The 27,389-nt window shown below is 40.5% G+C and overlaps 1 protein-coding gene across 2 annotated transcripts in view; it reads right to left on the bottom strand.

The window, feature by feature from the left end:
* The window catches only part of KATNAL2 (katanin catalytic subunit A1 like 2), a 43,916-nt gene extending 16,754 nt beyond the window's left edge, over positions 1-27,162 (bottom strand). The window contains exons 1-11 of one of the 2 annotated variants that reach the window (XM_063077305.1): positions 27,098-27,162; positions 20,987-21,153; positions 19,603-19,645; positions 15,858-15,975; positions 14,580-14,675; positions 11,477-11,575; positions 11,190-11,267; positions 8,222-8,320; positions 6,105-6,168; positions 5,786-5,904; positions 1,337-1,428 (exon numbers count right to left, since the gene is read on the bottom strand). In XM_063077305.1, the coding sequence (XP_062933375.1) occupies positions 1,337-1,428; positions 5,786-5,904; positions 6,105-6,168; positions 8,222-8,320; positions 11,190-11,267; positions 11,477-11,575; positions 14,580-14,675; positions 15,858-15,975; positions 19,603-19,645; positions 20,987-21,153; positions 27,098-27,162 (1,040 nt within the window). The remainder of the gene's footprint in view (positions 1-1,336; positions 1,429-5,785; positions 5,905-6,104; positions 6,169-8,221; positions 8,321-11,189; positions 11,268-11,476; positions 11,576-14,579; positions 14,676-15,857; positions 15,976-19,602; positions 19,646-20,986; positions 21,154-27,097) is intronic. The other variant, XM_063077306.1, reaches the window with a different exon arrangement.
* Positions 27,163-27,389: the final 227 nt, after the last annotated feature.

Raw genomic sequence — 27,389 nt, 5'->3', positions numbered from 1 at the left:
AAATTAGATATATGGTTTTTTAGGATTTATGCCCTTACAACCCAACTATCTTTTCCTAAGGGAGAAGATACTCTCACAGCATAGTTATGTATTTATTTAGCATTTGCTCCTAATTATGATTCTTTTAACACTATATGACCCAAGAAGTCTTCAGAGCATCTGCCCTTATTCCCTGATGCTTTGAAGACTCTAATTTTAGAGTCTTCAAGTTCCAGTCAAGGAAACTGAAGTTTGAGGCAAAACCTGGAGTGCACTCAAGAGTAGTAGTTGATGAGTTTCCATATTAGCCCAATCGAGGCTGTAGGAAAACCTAGAGATAGGGACCAACAAAGCAACTGTGAGGACAAGTGCACAGGTCACCACAATAAGGTAGGCCAGGAGAGGCCTGGTCGTTGCAGAGAGAATGACTACTAGGGGTTCTGGTGGATCCCCAGCTGGGTGATGGTGCAGTAGAGAGAAGAAAAGAAAATGTTTCCAATAAGTAAAATTGCAGAAATTATATTCTAGTTATACTTCCAACAAGCTAATTATTTGCTTTTTATGGCTATTAGTTCTGCCTTGATGATAGGCCATTAACGGTCATTAATAAATGCTACTGTGTTGAGATTTCCCAGAGATCTGTTTTTTCAAGCCAGGTGTACCAAGTTTAGTAAAGTTTCCAAGAAAAATACCTCTGATCAATACTGAAAGCTGGTCTTAAAAACAAACAAACAAAACAACACTGCTCAGCCTTTTGGAAACACAAACAGAAGGCTTATTTCAGTCTAAGAAGTGTTCCTTCCTGCTGGGGACATTAGCTGACACTTCATCTTTAGAAATAACCTATGTGACATATTTAAAATCAGACACGCTGAGCCATAACCTGATGACACAGAGAAGTGGTGGCTTCCCTGGCCTCACACACCCTCAAGGACTGCCTCGCAGGAGTGAAATACAGACTTGGCCCTTTGCAGTGGCTGAGTGGGCAGGCCCCACTCCCCACGGGCAGCCCTTCTGGCTCCAGACGAGGTGGTCATAGGTGGCTATTTTGAGCCAGCAGGACTGTTGTGGCAGTCTGGGATCCTGGGGCTGGATGATCTTCGGGCCTGAAAACCACTCTGTGGGGAAGGGGGAAGGGAGGATGACATTTCCTCCGGTTATAAAAACTACTTAAATCAGCTATTCAGTTAACAGGATCTAATTTAAAGACCTTTCCATGTGTCTGCAGAAAATTTGTGGGCTTATTAATAGGCTCATTCTGCTGGTAAATGTCGATGGGCTTCCGACCATCAAACACACTTACAAGAGGGGAGAAATGATGACCAAAAGAAAAAAAAAAAACAACCCTGTCTGTTACCCAGGAGCCGTGCCTCTCTGACTCATCACTGACTCCAGCTCGTCCAGGAAGATCGTGGAGGGGGCATGATAGCGGGCAAGTTCAAATAACACCTGTGTGGGGGAAAAGCAGACACATATTCAAATTCATATACTCCGATTAAAGTCCTCAGATGCTCCCAGAGATTTAAAGCTTAGAGTGACTATAATAAAAAGCATTTATGCTGCCCTCGGTGATTTCACAATAACTTTATAATCATTACAATTATTTCTCCCTACCACCACCCCATGGGGTTGGATGGTCCAATTATTTCCATTTATCACTTGATAAAATTAGAGCCAGAGAGGGTAGGTGGTTAGTGCAAACTGACTAACCATAAATGGGAGAGCTTAAGATAAAACTCAGTTCCCAAGCTTCCAGTCAGCTGGTTAACCCCTGAGACATCCTGCCAAAAACATGTTCCAAACGGACACAAAATCCTTGGAATATGAAAAATCATTTCATGATTTTTCCTTTAACCTTTGGGGACAATAGGAGGGTTATTGTCTGAAGGAAGAATTGTAGGGAAAGGATAGGGTTCCAGTCATGGGTAACGGGGCTGAAGAATTTTGCCCCTTTCTGTTCCCCAAATTACTCCACGGGGTCCCCATACCACCTCAGCACTGCTGCTTGGTGGGCTCAGGTACTTGAAGGCAATCCCTGATTGCATGAGATGCTCTATTCCAAAATAAAATACTATAGACTGAGCAAGAACAGGAAAGCAAACAGCAAAAGAACAGACATATAAAACCAAAATAAAGGCTCTAAAGGGAGATGTTGTGGTGATGAAAAGAGTATAAAAACCTGAACCTTTTTTTTCTAACCCGGGAACTGATCTCCTGAGCACCATATACAATTCTTCACTGGTTGATCAGAGAAAACAGTAGAGATTTAGAAAAGAATAGAGATTCTTTAATAGGCATGGGGGATTTATTCTCTGTGTCACTTAGCACTTAGCAAAGCATCACAGAACAAATAAGAGGGGACGGGCTCAGAAAAAGCCAGACTGGTTTTCACCAGCAGCGGCAGGTTATCCCTTCCAGGTCTCCTTGTTGCCAAATGGGAAATTCCTCCCCCTCCCCGCAAGTGTGTGGGGCATCCAGACTCATGTGCCAGCATTTTCCTTTCACTGAATCCTGTTTCACTGGCACGGCTGGCTCAGTCTAGTGAACTGAGAGAACAACGGCAATGCTGGGACACTGAGCACACTCGCCTTTTAGATACAACAGAGGACACCTAATTAGAAGCAAACAACTTTTCTTCCTTTTCACAAAGAGAAAAGCCCCAAAATACCTGATGTTAAGGGTGATTACAACAGCAGCACTCTACTCAATGAAAAATGGAATAGTAGGAACCCTATCTTAGAACCATACACGTTTTTAAGGAGCTTGCTAAGGGACAGAGAGACCAAGAGCCTCTACCAGACCAAACATCCAGCTGGGACGAGAACCACATCTGGAGCCTAGGTCTCCGCATTGCCCACGCCACTGCTCTTTCCACTCCCAGGGCATATATAGAATCCTGGGTAAGGGCTTCTGGAAGCATTAGTCAAATATTTTTCAGAGGTACTTGGAGGAAGTTAAATACAACTGAGGGTGGGGTGGGGGTGCTGAAAGATGTAAGCATCAACAGGTGCATGCATTTGCTAAAGAGACCACTCAACTATTCAATAGCGATCAACTCCTAAGAGGCATGAACAGAAGGAGAGGAGCGAGGAACATAACTCAAGGGTTCCCTATAAATAACTCTTTAAATGGAACAGAAAGAGAAACAAATGGTGGAAAGAGCTTCTCTGATTTCAGGGAAGGTTTTGAAGAGCTCTCTTCATCTGGAAGCTTCACAGTAAGGAGCTTGACAGCATGACCAAGATTTTCCGGGTGATCTTTCCAGGAGCTCAGAAAATAAGGAGAAAATTAAGTACTTTCTGAAAGGAAACGGGATCTTTCAAGTTTAGGAGAGGTTATCTGTATCTTCTTGAATTTTTTAAAAAAATATCCAAAGTAAAAATATATTTCACAGAAAAAATATAATATCTTCTAAACTTATAAAGAGATGCTGAAGTTCATCCAGAATCAAAGAAATGCACATTTGAGCAGTGAAATATTAAAATGCACATTCAATCACTGAAATATAAGGTTTCACCATCAGATTGGCAAAGATTCTATGGAATTTTAGAGTGTACATGGTCAGAAATTAGCTATCATTTGGATGTGATTAAGACAGGAATCTAGAATAACACCCAGGTTTCAAAAAAAAAAAAAAAAAAAATGTTGGCACTACACAGTGCTGACCAGGGCGTGGGGAAGCAAACACACTCACAAACCACTAACTGTAAGCTGGTACAACCCTGTCAGCAGGCAATTTGACAATTGATGATGCTCATTCCTTCTAATCCAGCAATTGTACTTCAGAGAAATTGTCCTATATTACTATACATGCAGACACATATGTGCACATAAGACTGCCCACTGGAGCTTTGTTCATAACAGCAAGAGACTGAAAGCAACCTAAATGCCCATCAAGATAAGATGGATTGAATACATTTTGGTGCATCCATGCAACGAAGTGCATGTAGAGATACAAAAAAATACGTTCTATCTACAACAATGTGGAACAGTGTCTAAGTTAGATTGTTAAGTGGGGGGAAAAAAGCAAGGTGCAGAAGGGATATACGATATGGTCCTACCTGTACTTAAAAAGGAAGAAAGATATAGACAGTATTTTCTAGGGTAGCGTAGTTATCCAGAAACGTTCTCGAAGGCTACACCAACAACTGCTAATAGTAGTTGCCTCTGGGTACTCAAGGGTCTATATACCTTTTTATACTTTTTTTAAAAGGCAGTTGTTTTTTAAATATATGGTACAGGAAGGGGAGAAATGGGGGGAGGAATCATTTCCTCAGTCTTAGAATTCTAACAAAATAATACTGAAGCAGAGGAAAACATTAAATAAAATGTTCACACAGAATGGAGAGTTCTTAATTGACTTTTCTGGCTACTCAACAATAAACAAGAAAATCCATTTAGCTTCAATATTTGTTAAGAATATTGATAAAATATCTAAATTTATTCTTCTGCCTAGGTAAATCCTTTTCAGAAAGTACAAGGTAATCTTTCTTTGAGCACCCTGCAGTATCTGCTGCTCATGGTTCTAAACTCCACTTTTCATAGCAGGAGATGAATCTAAACTAATTCTGGAGGCATCTTTTAAGAATTTTGTTGTTATTCAGCACACAAAAATAAAATGGCAAAAAAAAAGAAAGAAAAGAAAAGAAAAAAGTCTTCAGGCTGATAAGGATTCTATTTAGTTAAATTTCAGCTAATTGAAAGTCAGCTAACTAGAATCACATGGAAACCACAATGTAGGAGCAGCTAAATTCAAGCTCCATCCTTGGAACTGGCACTGAGACTCGAGGTGACGAGTGAAGAGGTAGAAGACATCAGTGTAGATTTCCACGAATTTCAATCATGAATTTAAGTTAAAATCTTAAGTTTTAAAATCTTAAGATTTAAAATCTTAAGTTTTGTAAGAATTTACAAAAACTTACACATTCGAGACAACTTATAAACAAACCAAAGTAGTGAGTAATAGATTATTTTAGGTAAGTCAATTCTCTAAAAATGTTCTATGATGACTTCCAAATAGGCCATAAAAGTTTGAAAATGAGTCATCCACAGGAATGTAATTTAAGCATAATAATTTAGAGTTATTACTTTTCAGAAGATATATATTTTATAATCACTTAATATTGATTAGATCTCTGTCATTTTACAGAGCATGATAATTTAACAGGGTTTCTGAGAAGGATCTACCTTACATTGAAGCATAAAGCATAAACAGGAGTTCTCTTCAGGTGACTGGAAGACATAGTAAAATTCTGTGATGTAAAATATATCATAGACTATAAAGAAGATATTGTAAAGATGGAAACAGCCTCTTAAGGAAAGCAAAAACCCTGTAGGCTGTGGGCACTGTGGAGGAAAAGTTGCTCAGAACATCGAAAGGATAATTAAGTTTTCAGTTTCTTGATTCTTCCTTAGAGTACCTAGTATAGGAACTAGCATACAATAGTAGTCTCTCAGTAAATGTTAACTGAATATACTGCACATGTTTAATAATAAATGCTTCTTGAACGAAGAAAAATAGGCTACTTCAGAGACTTTTTTTTTTCCAGCTTCCATTCCTAAGTTGCATGAATCAAAAAAGCACTATTGGTCAAATTCCCAAAGGAAGGGAGATCGCGTTTTGCTGGTGAGGGCATTATTAATATCCACATATAATAGTCAATCCATTTCCCAGGCTTTTGGTAATTAAGATCCAGGATAAAATCTAACACCTAAATCACTCAAAAACAAATAAGCTCTGATATCAATTTGTACCACCATATTCTGCTAGAACTTATTTTTAAAAACCAAAATTAAGGATGCCTACCCGAACAAGTTTTTCTGAATCCCCTCTCCATTTGCTGACAATGGTGGATGCGGAAATGTTAAAGAAGGTTGTTTTGCATTCAGTGGCCACAGCTTTGGCCAGTAAAGTCTTTCCTGTACCTGGAGACATTGTGGATAAAATGTGAGTGGACACTTGAACTCCATTCCTCTGCTTACAGACAGAAGTCAGGCTCACAGGTGAAGAAGGAAGTAGTTACTCAGCTCTCATTTGCCCCGGTCCTGACATGAGGACAGAAGGTGACAATTCATCCTCTGCACACACACTTCATACCAACACCAAAATAGAAAGATGTGTTTACCTGGAGGGCCATAAAGCAGTAGTCCTTTCCAGGGAGAAAGAATTCCCGTAAAGAGCTGTGGATACTATGGGAACAAGGAACAATGATGAGATTTGGTATTAAGAAATCAGCCTGTGCACCCTTAGCACAGGCAAGCTAGAAAACTAGAGTGAAAAACAGCACATCTCTAAGATTCAGGCCTTCCTTGTTTGTTTAAGGTCATATCTTAATTATCCCAATTTTATTTTCACACTTAATAAGAATTCCTGACTTAAGTTTTGTGCCTCCTTTAAAGAGCATTTTTTTTTTTGAAGAAAAAGAAAGGTATATGTTGGTACCTTTCCTCCCCATTACAGCAGTTAGTTCTTATATGCATAACATTGTTTCCCCCAGAGTTCTAAACGCAGAGCATCTGACAATCTTTTGAATGTTGTAAAGCAGGTATGAACTTTAAGATAAATATTAGAGCCAACAAATAAAGGCAGATATGAGTGCAGAACAAAGCTATGGTGAAGCCTGTTTCAGAAGCTGGAAACATTTAGTGGCAAATGTATTAGGAGATGCTGACTTTAAACAGGACTTGCATGGACTTCAGTGAGTCTCTCCCATTCGTTCAAATTCAAACAGCCCGAGGGGTGGGGGTGGGCAGGGTTGGTAGAAAAGAGAGGGGAAGAACAAGTAATGGTGAAATTACAATTAGTTTCTTGCTAATGCTATTAGTTTCTTGCTAATGCTAATGTCAAATCTGGACAGCATCACTAACAGAGCTTATAATACCATGGAGATAACATATCCAGTGAGTTCCAATGAGATGTTCGGAAGTTTTATGCTATAAATTCACTTAGAGGAAAAGTTGAGTAAATTTCTATTAATTCTGAACACCAGCATATTTCTTACCTCCATGTCTCAACACAGGAAAAAAGAGGGGGAAAAGACAATCCAAATTTATTGATTTTGTGTCCTTAGAATAAAAGCATCTCAAAATCAGGGGCTGCATGGGCACAGTGGTAAGAATACATAGGTTACTCAATAAAATAAATTTGTAATATTGACGGCCAGAAATTACAAAAAATGGTCACAGCTTATTTGCAGCGCCTTCCATCAAAAGGTGGAGTCTATTTCTCCATCACTTGAATCTGGGCCCAGCCTTATGCCTTTGGACAATAGGACACTAGAAAATATAAGAAGAGACTTGAAAATATACGTCTAACAAATATAAGAACTATGAGAAGAGACACAAATAATGTTCATGAATTAGGACTTCTCCCTTTTTTGCCTCTTTCTAGGAACCCTCTGCCACCATGTGACCAAGACTGGGTTTATCTGCTAGGGGATGAGAGGCCACATGAAGAGAGGCCTCAGCTATCCTGTTTATTCCAACTTTCCCAGCCTTTTCATCTTCAGCATCCATTCTGGCTGATGCCTCAGACATGTGATTGAGCCCAGCCAAATATCCCATGTGGGAAAAGATGAGCCATCCCAGCTGAACCCAGCCCAAGCTGCCTACCCATAGAACTACAGACAAATAATAATGCTAAGTGATACACTGACCTCCTCATCACCCCATTTGTAAACCAAAAATGAAAAGTATCATTTTTCTATTTTTCTACCCCTTTAGTGAGCTGCACAGAGATTTGTGTGGAATAACTAATGAGCACAACATGCTGGTTCTGATGGCCACTGCCCTGGAAGAGGCTGTCCAGTTTTCACAACCAGCCAAAACCAAAGCCCTAGATGATGCAGGGGGTGGGGATGAGAAGAGGATCTATAGAAACAGGATGAGAGAACCTCTCCTATGGGAGGTAATTCTACTATAATAAGTATATTTTTAGGGATGCGGGCTAATTCAAACCAATCTATACTAGCTAACAAATCATATATACTGCAGAGTCTTAGATCTTAAATTATCACTTAGAACAGACACCTCCCTTGAACCAATATGAAACATGATTTTAAATTGCCTAGAATAGACTAGGCCTTGGTGTTCCAGTGTCAACAAAGTGTTGTGACACAGGCAGAAAAAGTTAACTTGTAGACAGAAAATCATCCTGCTCTTCCCTTCCTGATGGGTCTATGACATACAGCCTGTCCAATGGATAATGAACAGAAATAACCCCCAAGAGGCTTCCCATCCTTACCCTTATAGGATACACAACAGCTTCTTTGACTAACTGCTTGGCTGCATCGAGTCCAATAATGTCATTCCACTTTATGTTTGGATTATGGAGATAAATGTCCTGCAATGCACATTGGATCATTTTGTTAAAACTAATGTTTTCCTCTATAGCTGTAGTAAACACAGGAGCAGCACAATACTTGACTTACAATAGAATATTAAGTGCTGGTGATAAAAACTTTTCATATTAGATATATGTATACATTGTAATTTTGGGTTAGTTCACCAAAGGGATGCCATGAAAATATTCACTGATTTTCCCTGAAGAAGATATTGATGAGATAATACGGTACTTTTAGGGGGGGATAACCTCCTAACATCGGACTTTACCTGTCCTCCGTCAATAGCAAACCATGCTGATTTATGATTGTAATCAAAGAAGCTACAGAATATGCCTTCAAATTACATTAGCTTTTACTGCAAAACATAGTTCCTAGCCGGTGCCTGGCCTCTTGTTCACTCCTTGATTTTGCAAACATTTTCTTAATTTGTTGCATAAAAGAGATACTGCTCCTCTGAAACCAATTTCTCTTTTTTCCCTAGTGAGCATTTTCTACTTCTAGCAGGAACAATTGCTTCTACAAAATTCAAGGAAGCCAACAACCAAGCAAAAGTGCAGTTTCCCCTCTTATAGCAGAGCCCTACAGCAACCATCTAGGGTAATCAATTAAGGTAGCTTTTACTGATAACTAATTTACAGTTTTCAAATTTCAATTTCACAAGACACCTCAGAACAGTCACTCAGGGGCCTTTCTCGGTGGAGATGTTTTGGGCAAACTGAATATCTAGAGTGTTACATCAAAAAAAGAAGAAGCCTCCTTTCCAAAGTCATTCTGAGTGACTACAGGACAAATCTGGAAACTATTTTTGTATTTATTTAATTTTTTAGTAAGGTAATATGCACTATGCACATGGTTCAAAAATATAAAAATATGTTTTTAAAATGCTGGTGAAATGTTTGTTCCTACTCCTGTCCCACATCCACCCAAGTCCCTGCACCACCAGAGTTCCGCTTTTATTAGAGAAACTATTTACACAAGTAATTCTGGGTGTGTGTAATATGCATAATCCATTCTTGGATGGGACGGCAGAGAAAGGACTCAGTCTTCCAAAATCTTGGGAGAGCCCCCATTTTTAGAGCCTTGATCTACACACAGACTCACCAGCCACTCACATTCTTATTATGGCTCTTTCTCAGGGAGATCTTGGCACACGAGGATTTATCTATCTTGGTATTCAAGGCATCCATAGACAATAGCTGTATTTCTTGCCTTCATCTAGAGTTGACATTGAGTTCCACAAAGCAGCATTTAATTTCCCAACACTATGCTCTCCCTTACATCAATCTAAAGTTATCCATCAGAACTCAACAGGACTGCCTCATTAGGTGGTGAGCTCTCTGTCATTGCAAGCATTCAAGCAGGAGCTGGACAACTGCCTGTCATGGTACTACAGAAAGGATTCCAGATGGAATCATTGCAGCTCACTTCTGTTCCACAGTTCTATCCTCACTAGCCATGTTATCCTTTTGCAAAAATGGTAACATGACTATTAATTTTTGTGAGTATACAAAATATTCTGCTCTGCTCTCAAATACATCCCAGATACAACAATCTGGCTCAATCTCTTGACCCCTCCCTCTCACTGGTAAAAACCTTAGAGTGGTCTCACTATCTTCATTTCTTTGCTATCCACCCACCTCTCTGTCATGAGGAAAAGTTACACACAAGCCATTCGATGATTCTGTCCCCCTGATAATGCTTTTCAAAGGCTCCTGGTCTCCTGCAGGCCAGTCTCAGCTCTGGGTGCTGTGCAGGCGCCCTTCCGCAGGAAGCCTGCCTCTCTCTCCAGCCCCATTCCCCACCATTCCCTGCTTCTTACTCTGCTCGCCAGAAACATGCACGAACTATGCAATTTCACATGGATGTGCCTTTGCCCAAAACAGCTCCCACTCTCCCTCTTTCTCTCTTTTTCACAAGGCTATTTCCTGTGTATCTTCTTCCCTAACACCTTCCCCACTCTTTGGCAAGAAATACCCCTCCTTCATGCTTTCGAAATGCAACTTGCCCATGGGACAAGAAACTCTTGTGGGCTAGGACTGTGTCTGATTTGTTCACTTTGTGTTTCCACCCCCAGAACATGCCTGACACATGAGAGGTGCAGGAAACACCTGCTGAACTGAACAGCAATAGCTGAGGAACCCTTAGTTATTCAGAGAAGCTGTCCATTTTTGATGATCATTTGAAACATCTCTCCTACTTTGCCTAGGTTTCAATCTTCAAATAAATGAGATCATTAGAAATATGAAAACTATCCTACAATTAAATCTATTCTATACCCAACAAACTTGCTCCAAATCACACAACTAGAAAGAAGATGCAGAAATCAAATTTAGGTCAACTGATTACAAAGCCTGTATTGTTAACCATTAGACTTTACTGCCTTTAGATTCTGGAGTACAAGCATGAAAAATTGGTAGTCTGGATGGTAAAATTTTTCCTACTAATCTTGTTTTTCATAGAAATTTTCAATTATGAGATCGCCAGACTCCTGACATCTCTATTTCTAGGTTTTGATTTTTTAAACAAGATGCAGACATACGCTTTCTTTCTCTAAGAGACTTTTTTTTCTTTGACTCTTGGCTCCACCATAAAACCTTTCACCTGTCCCTTCCTTTCTATGTCTTTTTCTCTTTTGGTTTTTCTTGGCCTCTATAGTGAGATGGTGGGCTTTTTATATTGTAATTTTATGATTCTATAATTTATTTATCATGCATTATTGTGCCTCTAAACAATATGAGTGCCTTCGCAAGTGGGGGCACTTTATAAATAAATGATCATATTTATTGTTATTAATAAAAGAAGCAGCCCACAGTGCTCCAGGAGCCCCAGTCCGCTCCGTAAATTTGTGAATTGAATATCAGATCTTACCCGGCTCACCACGGCTGCCAATTCTCGCATCTCACTGTTCATGCCAATAAATGCACTCAGAGGTTTCAGCAATCGTTCCTGATGATGGGAGCAGAAAGGCTCACATTACAATATTGCTTCATAATTTAGATAGAAAAACAGGGCATGGATCTTGGTAAAACAAACGGTGGCAGGTTGACATGACCTTTGACTTGATCTCAAGGTTTCACTGTACTCAAAATTATATTTCTAAAGTTCATCTGGATTTCAGCAGTTCAAAAGATGAATGTCACATTTTAGCCACTTACCGAGGGGTCTGGGTTACAGTCAAAGGTGTTCAAGGTAGGTTCACCCGTTTCTCCTTTGACAGCATCTGTGAGCAGCCCTCGGAAGTCAATAGTTTGGCCCTGAAAGGGAGGAATGGTTATTTTTGCCATTAAAACATCAGAGAAGACTATCCTTAGTAGCTCAAGCCTCATTCAGTCAAGGCACATTTATATATACCCTGGTATGTACAGCAAACTTGAAGTTAAGCATTAAAAAGAAATTGCACTAATATTGAATATGTTGGTGTCATTTAAAAATTTTTTTAAAATAAATTCTTCAGAAAGCAGTTGATTTGAATAAAAATTCACGAGCATTTCTCAGTTCCTGTCGTATACCCTCTTCTTACCCTGTATAGTTTCAACCTTTTAAAACATTATGTGCACAGGAAGAACTCACTGGCACAAGAGTAGTGATAGTTTTCTCGTCTACTGACTATAATGTGCATTCACAACGCAGTAGAGTGTCAGCTACAAAACAGGAGTGAAGGCATTTGTGAAGAGTATTCCTAATTCTTATGATACCTCTGCTAGTCAGGAGTAGCATCCTAGTTTCACAGATGTGGAAGTAAGGCCAGAGAAGTTAAGTGATTTGCCCAGGGCCACACAACTAACAAGCAACTTAAGGCCAGGATTCAATCCAGATATTTGTCTCCCAAACCTCTACTCCTTCCAATGCCACCCTGTCTCCCCTACAGGCAGAAAGGAAAAAGCATGCAAAAACCGATAACAATAGTAGCTCACATTTATTGAACATTTATTAGGTTCTAGGCACTGTACTGAGGCTCTCCTTTCATTATGACATTTAAAGTGGGCACATGAGAAAATGAGGCTTGGGGAGATTTTAAACAAAGTGCTGAGTTACACAGAGGGAAAGCATCTGAGCCAGGGTGTGAACCTAGGAAGGCTGACTCCCTTAAGAATAACACATCTACCAAATTTCAGGGGGGCTGGGGAATCCTGAAGCTAGGGTTCCTTGTATGGCAATAATAGACACATTTTGGAAATCAGTCCCTGGCCATACACCCTCATTCAGTATATAAACATTGAAATGCTAGGGAGAAAACCATCTACATTTTACCCTGAAGACATTTCTGCGGGAAAGAGACTTTATAGCCAGACCATTTCAAAGATTAAGTGCTGGGTTAAATAGTCCTTTCGTTGAGATCCAATCAGAAATATCCATTCATACCACTGTAAGGCCTTACAAGAGATACAAAATGCCACAAAATAGCTAGGCACAAAAGTGGACTGAAAACATGACAAAAGCAGAGAAGGGGAACAAGGAAATATTTTTCCATGGAGGCACGGATTCAAATGGTATCGTCTCTAGCAATTACCCATATAATTGAGACCCTGCAAGGGAGCCAGTTCAGGCCAATGAGATTGCTCCCCTTGACTTCCAGGGAGATGCTCCCAGCTACCCCTCCAAACTCACACACACAGAGTTCAGTTTGCCTGGGGAGAGCTGACCCTAGCTAAGCCAGCAGTTCCATAGTTTGAGAACTTGATCAGAAAAAGAAAGAAGACTCCTAGGTAACTACAACCCTTTCTGTGTCTGGTTTATTTCACTTAACATAATTTTCTTCAAGCTCATCCATGTTTCTAAAAATGGCAGAATTTCATTCTTTTTTATGGCTGAGTAGTATTTCATTGTGTATATATACCACATTTTCCTTATCCAGTCATCCGTTGGTGGACATTTAGGTTGGTTCCATTTCTTGGCTATTGTAAACAAAGCTGCGATGAACATGGGAATACAGGTATCCCTTTGACATGATGATTTCCATTCCTTCGGGTATATACTCAGAAGTGGGATTGCTGGATTGTATGGTAGTTCTATCTGTAGTTGTTTGAGAAACCTCCATACTATTTTCCATAATGGTTATACTAATTTACAGTCCCACCAGCAGTGTGGAAGAGTTCCCTTTTCTCCACATCCTGCCAGAATTTGTTGTTTTTTAGTCTTTTTGAATAAGCCAGGCACAGAAAGAGAATGCATGTCTTCACTCATAAGTGGGAACTAAGAAAGAAAAGAAAAGAAAGAAAGAAAGAGAGAGACAGAGAGAAAGAGAGAGAGAGAGAAAGAAAGAAAGAGAGAGAGAAAGAAAGAAAAAGAGAGAGGAAGAAAGACTATAACAATACGTTGAACTTTCAGAAGGAGAGAACAGATCTATGTTTACTAGATTTGGGGGGGGCAAGGGAGAAATTGGTTAAAAGACACAAAGAATAATTATGATTTATAATGATGAACACAATAATATTGATTCGATCATCACATATTGTACACAAATACTGATAGTCAACTCTGTGCCCTATAAATAAGTATAATCAATTATGTTCCAATTAAAAAATAAGTTTAATACATCTGCCTTGAAAGAAGTGAAAAAAATGAAATAAAAAGGCATTAAAAAAAAGAACTACAACCCTGAAGAGTACGATCAAGAGAAATACGGTGATTTTCCTTTCCAAATTTCATGTTGCAACCTACTTTTTGATTACATCCATCCAATCTGGGTCTTTTTTGTCTAAGAAACTATTATTTACAAATCTGGACATGAAATTCATTATGAAAAGGTAGAAATATCTATCAAGGACAAGAACAGCCCTGCACCAACTAAGGTTTCATGGTTCACATGAAATTACACGTAAACCTGGAACCGTACCTCCCGGGAGGAAGGTGGCACCACTCATCAGCTACTACTGACAGGGCAGAGAAGAACAAAGACGGGGGCCACAGCTCATTAACTGATGCAGGACAGTCATGCCGATGTTTACCATCTTAATCACAGGCTTGTCAAGCTGAAAGGAACGTCAGGCACCACCTCTTCCAACCCCTTACTTTACAAATGAGGAAACTGAGCTCCTTTGAGATAGGGCAGTTTATTCCAGACCATCCATCTAGAAGGGAGATTTCAGGTCAGAACCCATTTTCTGGTCCCCACCCAGTGCTTTTCCCAGTTTATCTCACAGCCAGCCTTCCATCATTGCATTTGAACTTGCCTGTTTGACAAAAATAATGTGTTCTATTTTCATTTTTAAGAAGAGAATTCCCCCTTACAGTGTTAGCTTCATGAGTTCCACTCACTCTACGTAGGTGGGTGTTTTCCTCTCCATTGTCTTTGTTGATTCTTGATATATTTAAGCCAAAGTCAGCACTCTCCATGCGAGGGTTGACAACCTCCTGAAGGAAGAGGAAGACAGCGAGACGTCAGCTGCAGAAAGCGACTGAGGGATGCTGGTTGGAACTGCCTACTCCATCATGCAAAGTCAGTTACTGGCTATCACTCTGTAAATGGGGAACCCCGTGTGTAATTTGGCCACTTTTTGCAGACCCAATGACATGAATTAACTATCCACCCCATGCCCTGTGGAAGGAGCTGTTTCTGGAAGGCTGAGAAGACACGAGGCCATGGGCTCCGGGCAGCTTTTCCAATGGAGGAAACAGCTGTGCAGCAACCCACCCCTACTTGCTGGCTTGTCTCTTCTTCTGTGACCAGAGGTGTCTGCAGCCAAGGGTGGCTGAGTTTGGAGATGAATCAAAGTCAACCAGCCTCCTGTGGGTTTCATCCCATGTCACCATCACCTCCTTCCCACCTAAGTCAGGCTGCAATGGCCAGAACCGTGCAACCTCCTTGAGGGTGAGAGACTCCTTGTGACCACTTGAATTTCATGATTATTCCTTTCCATCCTGCCAGCATTGTTGGCATTAATTCTTCCCATTCCTTTCCTCAGTTTCTATTAGTCTTTCTTTTGAAACCTGGAATATATTGTCCTAAACAGGAAGGTTCTGGACATGGATCTCCTGAGACAGGAGCCACTGGTTTCACCTGCCTGGTGGCCTCCCTCCTGTTGCTGCCCTGCTCCTCCCCCAGCTGGTCCAGGTGGAGGTCTGGGGTGGGGACAAACCATGCGCACTTTGGAGAGGCCCAGTGGAGACTCTGAGATTCGGCCACACCTGAGACTATCCCTGGCCTACTCTTAGGAACCCAGGGATATGCTTTGGGACAGGAAGACTGGCCACCTACAGTTACTTCAGATGGAGGACTGAGCTCTGCAGCAACCAGGCCCTCCTGCTGTGACTGCCCTCAACCCTGACCCACCCCTCCGGGGACCATCACCCAGCACTTAGAGCAGGGGAAAGGTTGGGGGAGGAAGAATTCTCCTGCTCAAATTAAGAAATGTTAAGAAATCTAGGGATTTATCTGTGGTTTTAATTCAGCATACTAGAAGAAAATCTACAATTCAATTAAATCACACAGCAATGGAAAAACATGTCCTCAAAAAATAAATAAACGTGACTTTTTCTTGGGGCTATTTCTCAGCCTACTGTGATGTTGCAACCATCAAGCAAAGTCATCCTGACCTGTTTAGGAAGCTCCGTATTGAGAGATTTGGTGTCCCCTGTCTTTGCTGCTGTGGTTTTGGACCGTGACCTCTGCTGACTGATCTTGGGAAGATTTTGACAACTGTCGCCAGTCACCCTAAGGGAAGGATAAAAGACCTTGGAGGAAATTATTCTAACCACTTAATTTGAGGTAAATAAACAACTAGTGTAGCACACTTAAAGAAACTTGCATGGAAGGAGGGTGGATGGCCACTTGTGCCACCCACCTGCCTTGTCCATACTGGCCATGACCCACTCCAGTCTACCCACTGGGTTCCTCCAAGACTGGACTAGTGGGTTCACTTCCTGCTGGAGGCCCCCAGGAGAAAGGTATGGGGAGGGAGAAGTCATCCCACTGAAATGAAGAAATATTAGGAAATTAGGGATTTGCCTGTGGTTTTAGTCCAGCATACTGGATGTACCCTGCCTCAGCATGTTATATGCAATACACATCAAAGCAGCTGTGGAAGGAAAGCAAACCATACTTCATTTCTGTCATCACAGATCATTTATATTTACAACATTTTCATCAAACATTGTTCACTTCAGGCAAAACAAATTAACAAGCTGGAAGTCGGAACTAGTAGCTAACTCTGGTGAAGATGGGGTGCATTGATGGGAAGGGGCAAAGGGAGCCTGCTGGCGGGCACCAAGCGGTGGTGGTTACGTGCGCTTTGCTGTATATATGTTGTACATCATTAAAAGGTAAAATAAACTCATTCACGACATCCTCATATTTAGACATGAAATTCAATATTGGAATATCTGTATTTTTCGAAAGGAGATGACCTACAGAGAGAGGCAGGACTTGCTTGGGGCCCAGAACACAAACTTGCCCATCATCCATTGTTCATTTCTCTCAGCTCTTTCATCCCTACATGGGAAGTGCATTTGCAGGAAGTTTGCTAGAAGTATTTCTGCACATGTTCTAAGTGATCTCAGAGAGCTGCTGTTCCAACTCCATTTCTTTGTAAGAAAGAAAAAGTTGCTCACATCTAATATAAATGTGCAGTTATTTGTCCAGCAAGATCATCATGTCAACAATACCACCAATGTCCATACTCAGTGACCCCAGTGTTGGGCCCACAGGGGTGAGCATCAGGGGAAGTGGACACTGACAGTCCTTAGTGCATTTTTCTCATCTCTAAACTGAGAAGGAGAAGGTCTGTCTCTCAGGCCTCTTGCTGGCATAAAAATAAAATATCTATAAAGTGAATACCAAGTAGTTTACAAATGCAAACCCTTATTAATAGTGTTGATTTAAATGAATTAAATGTGTATATATAGTTAAACTCGCATCAACATCCTTGTGGCACTGGCAGGGAACTGGGACACTATTTTCCCACTTTGATTTCCCATTGGATGTAACTGACCCACAAAATCTGCTTTAACACTGACCCACGAAATCTGCTTTAACACAACCAATGACAAGAGCACTCACATGCAAAGCCATGCAATTCATTTTCAATCAGCTCTAACAATTGCAAAATTCTTCTGAATATGAAACCACATTCACTCTGCTTTAACTGTACCGACCCGTCCTAGGTGTGCCCTGTGGAATTCTGCAGAGAAGGCCCAATCCTCCTTTAGAAGGTGAAGACTTCTACTGTGCTGTTCTAAGAACCCCCCCACTCCAGGTCCCTTGTTCAAGCTAAATATCTCCAGTTGCTCCAGTCACTCCTAAAGTAACCTGGCTCCCAGATTCTTCCTCATCCTGGTCACCTTCCCTTTGTCTACTGTCTTTTGAACAGAATAGAGTGGCCTCCTATGTTTTGGACACTGGATTTCTATTGACAAGGCCTGAGGCTACATTAGCAATCACACCACACTGTTGACTCAAGAATAATCACCTGCAGTTAACTCAGACTTTCAGGTCTCTGATTTTGTAATGGGGAAGCTATTTGTTGTGACTCTTTCATTAGAGTTCATCCTATCAAATTTCATCTTATTACTTTGGGCTTATCTCCCAAATTATCAAGACCTTTTGAGACCCTAATCTGTCATTCATCACATTAGATAGTCTTTCCTCCTTCTTAGGTCATCAGCAAATCTGTAAACAGGGAGCATGCTCTCTGGTGTGAGCTGCAAGATTAAGAAAAGATGCAGTGATTTGTTAATAGCCAGCCTCATGGCCCAACCTCTTATTTCAATAACTATCTTTGAGAATAAAATTGTACACAGAACGGCTATTCATTACTTTCCTAATTATCCTCCCTGACTCTAACCATTTGCTCTCCAACCTTTATCCTTGCCATGTACAAACACCTACTCAGAGAAGAGCTGAAGGGACCCCAAGCTGTCAAACGTGCCACCATGCCCATCCCTAAAGGGAAACTAAGCACTCCAGTGAAATTCACTTGCAGACTGTTTGCCAGGTAAAGAATGCTGAGAAAGTTCTAGGCATGAGTGTGTGGCTGAGAAATAATCAGAAGCCAAACGCGTTCCAAAGCTGGCCTCTTAAAATGCTCCTCGCTGTTTTTATTCCCAAGTAGTTACCATTTATTACTAGAGTCTGACTAGCTTTATGGAAACTATAAATAAAGGAATAACACTTGTGTCAAAACAATAAAACTGTCCCTAAAGAAGAGCACAAAGCAGAAACAGCCTTAGGCAGAGTGTTACTACTAGTGTCATCATAAAGTTCGCAGGGGCTCCATGACCAATTTTACAAGCTATGCCAAACAGCCCTGAGAGGAGTCCTGGTCTCTTCTTAGGCCATAGAGGAGGAAACTGGATTCACAAGAGCAGGGAACATAGTGGGGGTATACAGAATTCACACCTCCTGAGTGCCCAATAAGTTGCTTTTGATCACAATCTCAGTTTTCTTTTTCAATCAGATTTTAAGATTTTAAAAATTTTGCTCACTGCCCGAATGGTTGTGTGGCCCCTAAAAGAACCCCACTTAAACTCTTTCCTGAGGAGTAGGCTTTATTATAATAGCAAAAATCCACAGCCCGTGATGCCCCAAAACCTGGCCAGCCCTCAGCAGCAGCACCGTGGTGCTCCCGGGCATATAAGAATAGGTTGTGGCGATTTTGGGGTGTGGGTTGGGAGAGGTAAGAGAGGAATGGGGAAGACACTGGGGCAAGAGTGGGGGGCCTCGTGGGAGAATGAGGGGTACCCATCAGAGGCAAATGAGATTCAGATGTGGGAAGCTGGGAAAGGGATATAAGCTGCATGTGAGAAAAGGACAGACACAGGAGAAGGACAGGGGCACCCAGGCCGGAAGTGGGGAAGGCAGAAGCTCCACCCTCCTGGCTCAGTGATGATCGTCAGACAGGTCAGGACAAGCAATCAGGGAGGGCATGAAGAAATCAATTATACAATTCACAAAGGAAAAATAATATTCCCTGGGTGCTCACTATGTGCTAGGGACTCACTATGTGTCAGAAACCTGCTCCATGCTGGTAAATTGCAGAGCCAGGAATTGAACCTGGGTCTTTTAACATCTGAGGTCCATATTTTTCATATCATGTGGCCTAGAAAGACAGCGCATTACTGGATAAAATAATTTGCAGTAAAACCGGGAAAACCAACAAACATTGGCCAAGTCCTGGACAGCTGTAACACGAGGGGAATCCATGACTGGGCCAACCGAGGTCACATGACTACAGCCTAGTATTGCTGGTCGACAGTCATGCAGCTGCACTGGAGAATCTTCTGGAAAGGGATTCCACAAACTCCTAGAGTTGACTTGGTCAAGATGAATTATGATTCACTTTACCTTCTGTTCTTCCCTCCACTTCTTTGTGGTAAATTATTTTCTCCTGTGGCAAAACAAATAATTGGGAGGAAAAGAAAATAATTTAATTTTAGGAAAGAGAAAGTGATTTTTCAGGTATGTTTCTCCTTTCACATTCTTCTTAAAATTTGCACTACAGCCTTTTGGAATCCAGAGACTCTAAACTATTCTCACCTAAAGAGAAGTGAAATTATCAGCAAAGAGAAAGAGACCTGAGCTTCCCAAACATCTCCACACAGAGAAAGACCTCAAAGGCCTCAGATATTAAATGTGTTGGAGACCACGAACCTGGTAGCAACTCCAATATGGGCTAGTGTTATAGCTACCATGTCTTTAAGTTTTCAGGAACTGGACACCATTTTGCTGTATTGTGTGGAACACACGGATAATTGCATGAGTCTGGCAGGTAACGCTAAGTCACACTCTGCCTGTTTACCTAAAAAATAAATGGGAGAATGTGGGTATCAAGCCAGATGAGAACTAGCATCTAGAAATCAGATCATGTCAATTAGCAGTGCTGGTCGCCCTGTGGTTAGGAGTCCATGCTTTCTCTTCCAGACCCAGATCTAACAACCAGCCAAGGAAGCCAAGCTCTAAACTCTGTGTTGGAAGGGAGCTCAGATAAAATACCTCTCAGACCCCTTCTAGCTCTGAGATTCAGCCCCAGCTATTTTTAATTGATGTTCCTCTGGGTTTCCTGGTCCCTACATGAAATGTTAAAGTCTGTGGCTTAACAAGTGCCTTGTAAACAGGACAATGATCTCCCTTGGTTTATAATTACTTCCCCCACTTACAGACTTTTAAGTCAATGCTACTACAAAACACAGGGACCTCACTTTAGGTCTTTCCTCCAGCCAGCCTCGTTGACTGCTAACCTATACTGGGTCTTTGCATTATATTGATCATTATCTGGATTGATGGCTTTCAAAAGCATTTCATTATCTATACATGAGCTATTAGCTTCACCAAAACTCATTTTCATGTTATTTTCAAGATAGATAATAGATAGGTCTTCCTAACAAGAAAAAGTCTGCTGTCATCTATCCTCTTCCAACAGCTCTTTCCACTTCTAAAGAAATTAAAGTAATGTTGGTCTTCCGAAAAGTACCTGCAATACACTGGGGTTTTGCTTTCATTGCCCTAAAACACATTCTTTGAATGAATGCCAGCATGGCTAAAGGGTTGTCAATGTCCAGACAATCATGTTCTAAATTGCCTGCACCGGATCTAAGAGAAGCAACACAAACTTTCTGGTCTACTCTTCCAGCACTGTGTGAGGGACACCATTTATCTGGCACCAAGATGAAGGCGAAACACTAATCTTAAAGATGCAATCAAGCCTTATTTCTAGAAAACAGCCATGTACCTGTGTCTGATGCCTTTTTGACAATTTTGGGGTATTTTTGAAATTTTACAAAGTAATAGCTCTCATATTCCATCAAAATAGTTTCAAGATCAATGTTGTCACAAACTTCAAAGCGTCGTAACCCCAGTTTAGTTTCTTGCTCCAGAGTGTTGGCTGTATCAATATACCTGGCAGTTTCACAGAAGGGAAAAAAAAAAAAAAGAAAAAAAAACTTAACTTTGTGTAAAAAGAACAAAGGCAAACAGGCATTACAACTCCAAAGAGACACAATACAAAAAGCAAGTCTACACTAAATAGCACGTTAGATGAAAACTAGTATGCATGCCTGAGGTTTGCCTATAGCGTAAAGAATCCCACATATGTTAGATATATCCAGATATTATCTTTCAAAACAATTGCCTCTGGAAGCTACATACTTATTCTAGTGAGGTCACCATTGTTCAAAATGTTTTTGGATGTGCTTAAAAGTCAAATAAGTAAATCGACCAAGAAAACATCTTGTGATTTACCTATATTCATTTTTTTGCCTAAAATGGGTATTTGCCCAACTTGATTACCTCTCTATTCACCAGTATTCATTTTAGATAAAATTTAGCAATTTATCAAACCCAAATTCATCCCCAAAGAGCAAGATTTGCCATCACTGAGGCAATTCAAATGAATGTGTCATGAGCTCTAAAGAAAATTCCAAAGATATGTCAGTCAACATTATTGAGGACATTTAGTACAAGCAGACAACATTTGCTTGGAAACATTGTTTCTGGAAATTTTTAAATCAGTAACACATTACACCACAAGGTGATTCTGCAGGTAAGCAGCATCTTCACCACTGGTTCTTCTCTGTCATTTTAACCTTGCTCAGTCATAAAGCTGTCCAGTTAAGGTGGTCTTAGCACCAGAAGCAAAGGCTTTGTCTCAAGATTCTCAGAAAGTAGACTCTCCAGGTCTTAACTTTTAGTTCTTTACTTCTTTTTAAAACAAAGTGTCTCCTAAAAAGTGTGCACATATGCAATTATGTACAAATTAACATGTGATTTCAGGAGCTTATCAAAGGACCTCAGATAAAGAACTGCTACAGGTTAGAGTTCTTTCTGTCTGATTTGAATCTGGGAAAATAGGAAAAGAAAACTTTCTTTTTTTATTATGCCCTCTTCCCAGAATCAATTGGAAGATCGAACTTTCTTTTTTCTTTTCTTCTCTTTTCTTTCTTTCTTTTTTTTTTTTTTGGCTTGCTGAAAGATTGAACTTTCTTTCTTTCTTTTTTTTTTTTTTGTCTTTTTCGTGACCAGCACTCGGCCAGTGAGTGCACCGGCCATTCCTATATAGGATCCGAACCCGCGGCAGGAGCGTCGCTGCGCTCCCAGCGCCACACTCTCCCGAGTGCGCCACGGGCTCGGCCCAAGATCGAACTTTCTTAAAAGAGGTTGCCATGATTATTTCCAATGACCTTGAAATGTATTTATCTCTCCCAAGCTAACTTTAAGGAACTTGCAAACCACCAGTCGATGAACTATAGTCATTCAGCTTCTATACTTATTGGTGTCTCACCAGGCTTCCATGCTATGTCTTAATCCCATTTTACAGAATGAAAAGCTAAATGAGTTTTTTTAATTAATAACTTTTGTTTAGCATGCAATACTACATGTTCATTTAAGAAAAAACTAGAAAATACAGGAAGTCAAAAGAGAATTCCACCACTCAGAGATAATAACGAACACTTTATCTTTCCAAACTTTTTAAAAATGACTAAATACATACAAACATATATGTGTGTGTGTATATATATATATATATATATATATATATATGCGCACTTGTAAAGCAAAAATAAATAAATAAATAAAGATGGAAGATGGGAACACACACTATAGAGGGCTTGTAGTCTCTACTGACATCACATTATATTCTGAACTCTTTCCAGGATCATGGAGTTTTGACTTAAACAAAAATTACAAGGGGCCGAGCTCATGGCACACTCGGTAGAGTGCTGCGCTGGGAGCGCAGCGACGCTCCCGTCGCTGGTTCGGATCCTATATAGGAATGGCCGGTGCACTCAGTACCGGTCATGAAAAAGACCAAAAAAAAAAAAAAAAATCAAACCAAACCAAAACAAAACAAAAATTACAAGAATAGACGATTGAGGGCCCCACATTTCCTAAACTAATTGGTCAAGGGAACAAAACTGCTTCTGTGTGTTCTTGTTACTCTGAGCTTGAATGGGGTCTGAACCGGATATGGCTGGCCTGAGGAGCCACTAGACGTTCTTCACCAACAATGACAGGAGAGGACTTTAGGAAAAACAGTGTGCAGTAGTGGGCAGTAGAGGCAGTAGGGAGCAGTGACAAACAAAACACAGGAGGGAGCAGGGGAGACTGACTCAGGCTCCAAAGGATGGACGTATAGGACTAGAAGAGCCAGCATCCATAACCCTCTGCTCTCCCTAGTTCTCACTCACACATTCAAATTCTGCTCTTTCTGTTTACCTAGTTGTCTCATTTATGCCATGCCCCCTTCTTCCTCAGCACCTCTGCCTGTCATGTTCTTTCCCATCACATCTGTCTATCTATATTGCATAGGTCTTTCAAGTCTGGCTCATGTCACCTTCTCTACAAAGCTTTCTTTGCTCATTCCAATTCACAATAATCTAGCCTCTTTCCTGAATTTTTAGCACTTCGTTAAACGAAGGTATATTTTTTTGACACTGATATCTCCTTAAAAATACCTATAGTTTACTTTTCATCTTGATAGTTCACTCATATGTCCCTTTCCCCAGCAGGTCTCAGGAAAATGATTAACTCTAATGGAATCTTTATTGATTCGAGATGCAAAGGGCCATCTTGTGGCAGAAAGGGGAAATGCATGCCTTGCAAGTGTAGAGTAAACTATTTTGGCCATAACCACACCGAGTGCCAGAGAAGGGTTAGAAGGTTTGTTTGTCTTTTTGATTTTACAGTTCTACTTCCTGATGCAATTTCTGGAACACAGAATACACTGCAATAAAAATCAAGGATTATCTGTGTAAATGACTTTGTCTTGCGTTCTAATTATTCTACTCATCTACATTCTAGTAAGTTCCTTAATGGCTATTCAAATAATACTTATTGAGCATCTAGTAATATGCTCACAGTGCTGGGGCCTGGCATGGCGAGTTCAAGGTTTATAAAAGTCAACTAGTCTATATGGCAGCATTCTCAAAGTGTTCCATGGAAAACTGGTCTCTAAAGATGGTCTAAGAAGAAGGGGTTCCTTGGCCAAATTTGTTTGCAAAACCCTAAATATTAAGACTTTAGCACAGATATTCCCATTGCACATAGTAAATTAGATGGTCTGAAAAGGCCTGAAATAAGGGACCCTGTTTACTTTCTTTTAACCCAGTTTGCCAAGCTGATGTGACCATAAAACTCTTAAAGTAACATCTACTAACATTCTGCAATACTATTGTTCCAAATATTCCACATGCTTGAAAAACACTGCCTTGAGGCATTTTAACTCAGGGCTCTTTGGATGGAGCTGAGATTCCATCAAAAGATGAAGCAAAATGTGTCAAACCCACTTTTCAGATGCTTTTGCTGAACCAGGTTGGGTATTAAAAAGAAGGAAATCCAAATCTTATCCTTTCCATAGTAAAAGTAGCAAGCACTCATATACATTTCCTTTCCACCAGGTGCTATTCTAAGAATGCCACATATTCAATCCTCATAATAATAGTATCTACCCCATCACCCGATTTTACAGACAAGGTAACTGAAACACAAAGAGAATAGGTAACTTGTCCAAGATCACAGGTTAGCAAAGAGTAGAGTAGGTGTTAGAAAGAATATGTGCTCATCCAGGAAGCCCTTCCTACCACAATAAGCCCCATACCCTGTCTTAGACACTGCCATTTTTTCATATGCTGCCCTTGGAGTTGCTTTCTTTAGATGACTGGTGAATAGGGTGGAGCAACCCACTGCCCACATGCAAACTGCCTGGCTAGTCAATATCATGAACACCCTCACATCCAAGACGGGGAAACAGAGGCACAGAGAGAAACAAAGTCAGCCCTGCTCTGCTCTGGTTCTCAATTCCACCCCACCGCTCTCTGTGGATACAGAGATTTAGCAGCATCAACTGACAGCCTGCCTGCTAATCATGAGAGCAGGGCATTCATTTCTCTGGTCTGAGACCAGTGGTGATGTGGAAAGAACGAACCATTTTCTCAATAAAATTTAAATCCCCAACACCAAAAAGTGAAGTGTCTGATAAAACCGTGTGTATCAAAGTAAGTAGAGTGGGGAATTTTTTCTTTTTAAAGATGTTGCAGTTCATTACATTTACCATGGGAAAAAGTCTTTCCCCAAATTCTGATATTAAGGTGTTATGAAAAGGCCACATTTTGCAATTAAAGAGCTTACATAGTCAGTCAACGGGAGAAATAAATCAGATTACTCAATGACAAAGTTTGTTCAAAGATGCAGTGTTATAATTGGTTACCAAAAAGCATGTATCTAAATTTTGGGGAAAGAAAAAGCCCTCAGGTCCTTCAATGACTTAAATAATAAAAGGATGCTTAAGTACAGCTGCAGAGATTTCATTTTCTGACTTTAAAAAGTCATACTTAAAAACAAAACAAAACAAAACTTCAAGAAACATGGCCCGCATACATTTCAGTTTTCCTGGGATGATCCTCAGCAAAAACAAATCTTCAACATTAGAGCAGAGGAATAAGGACCTGGAAGGCTTTTGGCTGAAGCCAGTCCCGGAAAAATGCTCCCACTTAGAGTCAGGTGACCTCCTGACTCACAGTCCTGGACTCCACTGAGCCTCAGTTTCTTCAAGCATAAAATAAGGGCCCCATTATCTACCTTAAAACTTAAACTAATAGCTCTTCAAGGTCTCTAGAATTGTCACTGCCTTCAAGGAGGCAGGCAGCAGGTTTACTTAAAACAGCTTTTGCTGGTGTGGTTAAAAGAAACAATGATAAACTCTCAGTTCCCCCTCAGCAGCTTCCTACTCTCCTTACCTTTTTCCTTTGCACCTCCCCAGGACTAGGGCTACTGGATTCTCAAAATAGCCTTTTAGTTACATCGGCTCCCTTATTTCATGAACAGCTACTATGTCTAATGGAGGAAAAGATGCTCATCACACCTTTTGGGAAAATAGCAGCAGCTGGTTGGTTCTTTTTCTAACTCAAGATTTCTTCTTCTTGGCACTACTGACATTTGAAGCTGGATAATTCTTTGTGGTGGGAGCTGTCCTGTGCATCATAGGTGCTGACAGCATCCCTGGCCTCTACCCACTAGATGCCAGTATGACACCCAGAAAGGATGCCAGGCATTGCCAAATGTCCCCAGAGGGGCAAAATTACCCTGGCTGAGAACTACTGCTCTAACTTAAAAGTTTTTAAGCCCTTAGCCAGAAACCTGAAATTTTTCTTCCTGGCTGAAATTTGAAAAGCAGAGAGAATCTAAAGTAGAGAGTACCTTCAAACACTTTGTGGATCAGCCCTCTTCCTCTCAAACTTCCCGGCATGGCAGCAGCCCTTATTGTAAGTGCTTGAGTGTATCGCATGAAGTAGGTGGTCAAACTCAAATGATCCCAAATTTTCTCTCCCTGTCAGTTATAGATGAGTATTGCAAGGAAAAAGAGAGTTGGGCTTAGACTGTCCAGATAAATGCAATACTTTTCTTTTGAGGAAAGGAAAATTAATAGGAGAGTTATCTTTGTGTGCATAGCCAGCAGTGGGCCTCTAGGAAACCTTATTTCTATGCTATCTTTGAACCTGAAGGGGAAAGTAGGCACACAACATTATCCATTTGTCAACTCACAGAACTATACAAGAAAAAGTGGGAACCCTAATGTAAACTAGGAACTTCAGTTAATAATAATGTATCAGTATTGGCTCATCAATTGTAACAAATATACCACATCAATGCAAGATGTTAATAATAGGGGGAACTGGCGGAGTGAGGGGGTATACGAGAACGATGTACATTCTGCTCAATTTTTCTGTAAATATAAAACTGCTGTAAAGAAATAAATTCCATTAATTGTTGTAAAAAGTCCTTGTCTGGAAAAGTGGAGGTCAGAGAGAGAGAAATCATTTCTGTAAATATTTGTCATGTAACTTACCCTTCTTGCGTTAAATAATGCAAAATTAAAATGAGAAGATTTTTTCGTCGTGCTTCTGTCCTCATCTCGGGCTGTGAACAAAGAGGAAAATTTAGATGGGACAACAATGAGATAAAACATCATTTTTATAGCAATAAACCCTTGAAGGTAAATGTAACCTGTCAAAACCAAGCAGCATGACTTAAAGGGTAGAAAGCAGCTTGAAGTCTCTAAGGATATATAAAGTTGTTTTCCATTGTTATTTTCTTCTTAAAACTGTCTTCTCAATTGTAAATTTAAGGGGCAATGATTT

The sequence above is a fragment of the Cynocephalus volans genome, chromosome 13 (genome assembly GCF_027409185.1).
Source record: "Cynocephalus volans isolate mCynVol1 chromosome 13, mCynVol1.pri, whole genome shotgun sequence".
Lineage (NCBI taxonomy): Eukaryota > Metazoa > Chordata > Mammalia > Dermoptera > Cynocephalidae > Cynocephalus > Cynocephalus volans.
This window is presented reverse-complemented; position numbering and strand designations above follow the sequence as displayed.